Source organism: Hipposideros armiger, unplaced genomic scaffold, assembly GCF_001890085.2.
Source record: "Hipposideros armiger isolate ML-2016 unplaced genomic scaffold, ASM189008v1 scaffold_310, whole genome shotgun sequence".
Classification (NCBI taxonomy): Eukaryota; Metazoa; Chordata; class Mammalia; order Chiroptera; family Hipposideridae; genus Hipposideros; species Hipposideros armiger.
The window spans coordinates 561,850-566,529 of record NW_017731660.1 but is presented as its reverse complement, the minus strand read 5'-3'; the positions used below and the strand labels follow the sequence as shown (position 1 = coordinate 566,529).

Sequence of the window (4,680 nt, the reverse complement as noted above, 5' to 3'; positions counted from 1 at the left end):
GCACTTGAAGGGACACAGGACCACTTGAGAAATGTCAGCAACTTTTATAGCCGTCACCCTCCAGGCAGTAACTTCTCTGCTCCGCTACCCTGTGACCTGGCATCTCCGCGTTTCCTGCCTCACACAGACATGGGGGTATCCTGTAGACCTACCAAGACTGCACCCCCTTGAGCGTAAGGACAAGTCTAAGACTTATCTAGTGGGAACTCAAGTATTTTGCCAACATGTTATTTAGAATGATTTTATTTTTAAGCATTATATACACATTTATAAGTGTACGTGATGTATTTTATGTACATGAATTAGGTAGCTACTAAAGGATCACAAATACCTACTGGGAACTCATTTTCTACAAGAGCAAAGTCTGGAAAATAGATCAAGTTAGGAGACTAAAACTATACACGGACAGAGAATGGACACAGGAACGTACCCCTCGCCCTCTCCTCCTGCCTAGACGGGCAGAAAGCTCCAGTCGAGGGCGGAGCTTCTGGGTGCTGGTTCCCCCACTGTGAGGGACAGAGGGGAAGAGTGACACACACACGGGCACCTCGGAAGCTGGCTACAGCCTTGCCATGAGCCCCGCATTGTAGCGCCCAGAGTGGCGCTGTCCTGTCACTGAGGAGGTGACGAGCCCCCTCTGCTGACTTCTCCCGGCGAACTCAATCCCCTTGCATCACAAGAACATCAGAAAGGTCCTTGGTTCCGTGCAGCTTTAGATTCTGAAGGAAGATCAAAGACACATGGACTCTGGTACACTGAGAATGCAGGTATAATAAAACAGATGCTAATCGAGGTAACTAGGCAGTGACTGTAAGTAAAATCACTTCACAGCAAATATAATTTTCATGATACAGCTGGTTCCAAATTCTTGCCAATTGCAGGGGAAAAGCAGCAAGCAAGTCTCCTGAGCCTCTGGTTCCGGTAACAGGCTGTGTATAGGGCTCAGATGCTACACGGCCTGTGATTGTGATGGGGAGGCCGCCAGGAGCCACAGCATGTTCCCGGACCCGCCCACGCGTGGCCTCTCTGGCCCTCCCCTCACTGCCACACAGCCGCTCTCCCGTCTCTGTGCAGGCCTTCTCCCACCCTCCCACCCATGACTTCACCAGTCCCAGGACCTAACCAGCCAGAGCCCCTCTTGCCTAACTCACACCCACCCCCCACCAGGTACTGCGGAGAGCTGCCACGTGCTGCCCTCAGCAGCCAGCCTCCCCAGCGACCCTTCCCAGGGCCCCTCCAGATGGAAAGCTCAGCTCACACCTCCCAGGTGCGAAGTCTGTGGCCTGGAGTCCGGAAGTTGCTTAGGTGTGGCTGATCAGTCACACACTACTGGCGCTCAGGGCCATGCGTCCATCAGTGGGGGCCAAGCCCCATCACAGGTACATGAGGGGGCTTGTGACCAGAGGGGAGGGGAAGAGTGGGGGAGGCATTCTGGTAGTGAGTGTGGAGAGATTCCTCCTGGTGGCGCTAAGCTCTGTTGTCACAAACCCCTGTAGATTCTCATGGTTACTGTCATAGCCCAAACCCAGGCCCACAAAATGGCCTCAGTGCTCGGACCAAGAGGTCACAGTCTGGGGCCACCTCCCTATTCTTCAAATGCTGAGCGTCCTGGGGCCCCTTTCAGAGACTTATCACAGCAAAAGGGACAAAGTCAGCACTGTCACGGGGGGAGCAGGGCAGTGCTGAAGCCATGTCGCCGGCCTTAGGGGTAGTGTTTACTTGGCTCCAGGCTACTTGGGACCCAAGGGAGGGCCACAAGGGGCTCTCACAGGACGAGGAAGAATTCTGAGGCACTCTGCTTTCCGGACTCTGCTATGGGAGCATCCCACACTTCAGGAGCCTGTGTATGCTAGAACACACCGGGGGGGGGGGGCCACCAGCTCCATCCATAAGGATGGTGTGATCCCAGGCCCCCAGAAAAGCTCAGCAGCGACACTTGGCAAAGTCAGGTGGATGGGGGCTGGCCTCAGGTAGGGGTCCTCTTCAGGGCCACCTGTGGATTTCTCATCAGGATAACGAAGTCTCCTTTTTTATTCTTTTTTTTTTTCTCTTAGCCATTTTTTCCTCATGTAGTTGGCTTCTGCCATCAAATGCCTTAGTATGTCAGGACCCACAAGGAGACACTGTCACCTGCGTCTCCCACAGCCTCCATGACTGCTGCCCAGGACACTGCCTTTCCACCAGCAGCAGTGTAACTTGTTCCTGGGTCCACACCCAGCCACAACGGCTCTTGGCAGCCCAGCTGGGTCATTCTGTTCAGGCCTCAGCTGTTACTCAGCCTGGTGGTGACAGGCCCAGAGGTCAGCCCCACTTGGGTCAGCGGCACTTGGCCCCAGCTCTCCTACATCTGTCCCTACCACAAATCAAACGGACAGTTTCTTCTTCTTCAGTGAGGTCATGGGCTTAGAAGTTGGTAAGAGAAGATGTGGCCCCCGATTCCCAGTGGGAGGTCTCTGGGACTGGCTGGCCACTGTGCCACACAGGCCATCCTACTGGGGACCGTCCCTCCTTGGGGCCTGACAGTCAATCCAAAGCAAAGGCAGGCCTGAGAAGCAGAGCCAGAGGTCAGGCACCGGCACAATGGAAATCCAGGGTGCTTCTAGCAGCTCCCCAGTTTTGCTACCATTCCATTCCAAACTTATCAATCCTCTCTAACTACACGTTAAGGTTCACACAGCTGTCACTCTGATAGCCACCTCTCACCTGTGGGACAGGGCCCTGCCCTAGAGGTTTAGCATCTGCAGTGGTGGCAGCTAGGCGCCCCTGGCTCTAGTGTGCTCACAGCACGTGCTACAGCCCAGCCCAGGGTCCACTACTCTAAGTGCCATAGTCTGTGTGAGGGACCAGCTGCCTGGGGACACTAAAGGACAGCAAGTCTCCAGCAGCACCATAAGCACAGGCTGCCTCCCGGTAACATCCACAGGCTCCTAAGAGAACGGGTCTTCGCCTACTCTTAGAATAACTGCCCCACAGCTCTGCTGGCCGGCGTGGCCAGCGAGGGACCTGGCACTGTTACAGGTGGTATTTCTGCTGTCTCGCCCCTGGTGGCAGATAGCTGCATTCCCAACTTTCCTCACTGTTCCCAGTGGCCCCACCTGGCTGGCCGTGGCCTCCATCAGTCTTTCTTCTGCCCTCAGATCTCCCCTTTTCTCTGCCTCATTTCCCACGTGTCTTGACCTTGGCACTGGCAGGATTTGGCCTGTAAAGCCTTTTGACACCCAATGATGTAGAAGTACTTTATGTTTCCTAGTTGGGAATGGACATGTCTAAATGTTCCCATTTGGGTCTTCCTCATTATTTTCACTGCTAATCGCAGCTGATGGCCTTTTCCTAAGTTACTTCTTGTGGCCAGGTCTGTTCTCTGGGTTGAGGGTACGGCATCTGTCGCTGTACGTAAGGTATCGTATGAAAGATTTAACAGAAAGCGGAAACAGGCAGACACACACAGCACATACCACGCTTACCAGAGTCACTCACCTTCTCATTGGCTAAGTGCAGGAGACAGGCGAAGGCCAGGGGTACAGACAGGTTCTGAGCCATGGTGGGGGGCAGGCTGTGAGACAAAGGGCAGTGTTTAGCTAGGGCAAAGGCGCTCTCATCAACAGGAGCACACATGTCCTGTGAATCAGCTAATGAGAAACAAAGACATATTTCAGATGCGTTTCATAAGCAGGTTTTTCTGGTTTCTTATCTATAAAATAAAATATCTCCTGTTGCGTGCCAACCACTGGTGCAGAAAAAGCCCGTTTAAAGTTGGTCTGCATTAATTCACTTATCACTGCAGGGAGGAGACAGAGCACCTGCCAGAGGCAGGATGGCAGGTGATATGGGGGCCCTGACACCAGCCCCCCATTGTCCCACACGCACCTCCTCTGCAGGTCCCTGGTGAGCCCGCTGAGCGCCTTGTCATCAGCCACCTCCACCGGGGCCCCTTCATTTCCAGTCTCACTGTGGTTGGCCTAACAGAAAGACATTCCCAGATCAGACATTTGGAGCCAGTTCACTTTTGAGAGAGCAACATAAATGTACAAAGTTGTATCTCCAGAAAGAAAAGTCTACATTGGAGTGAAACCAAAACAACTTCTTAGCTACGTTTTCAAGGAAAAGGCTCCATAAAAGGACTCAGTGCTTCAGCCCTGGACCATGACACCAACATGTACCAAGTGTTGGTAAATGGGGTGTCGACGGCCAGTGGGATCCCAGTGAAAGAAAAAGTGCAAAGAAAGTAGGAAAACAATGACAAAACAGTGACAAGATGCCGTGATCATGTATAGCTTCAACTGGACCCCACAGCCAAAGGAAACACAGAATCCATACCAGAAAGTAGACTTGAGCTTTTTAATTCACACACACACACACACACACACACACACACACACACAGTCACACATACACACACACTCACACTCGCAGCAGTCACACATATACTCCCACACACTCCCACTCCCACACATACACACTCACACTGTCACAAATACACACACACTCTCTCTCATACATGGCTGCCTCCTTGTGAAGGCAAGCAGCTATGAGGGGGTGTTACGTCTGGTATTTGCATTGAAATAACTCCCAAAAAATACGTGATCAGGTTGGGGGACAGGACAGAGCTGGGTGACAGTACAGGTAAAACACTGATAATTATTAGAAGCAGATGTTCACTCTACTATTCTATGTTCTCTC

At 52.5% G+C, this 4,680-nt stretch overlaps 1 protein-coding gene across 2 annotated transcripts in view; it reads right to left on the bottom strand.

The window, feature by feature from the left end:
- Positions 1 to 214: 214 nt before the first annotated feature.
- NCAPH (non-SMC condensin I complex subunit H) overlaps positions 215 to 4,680 on the bottom strand; it is a 28,835-nt gene continuing 24,369 nt past the window's right edge. Inside the window, exons 16-18 of one of the 2 annotated variants that reach the window (XM_019659998.1) lie at positions 3,868 to 3,959; positions 3,478 to 3,553; positions 215 to 719 (exon numbers count right to left, since the gene is read on the bottom strand). In XM_019659998.1, coding sequence (XP_019515543.1) covers positions 660 to 719; positions 3,478 to 3,553; positions 3,868 to 3,959 — 228 coding nt within the window. In that variant the 3' untranslated portion in view covers positions 215 to 659. The remainder of the gene's footprint in view (positions 720 to 3,477; positions 3,554 to 3,867; positions 3,960 to 4,680) is intronic. The other variant, XM_019659999.1, reaches the window with a different exon arrangement.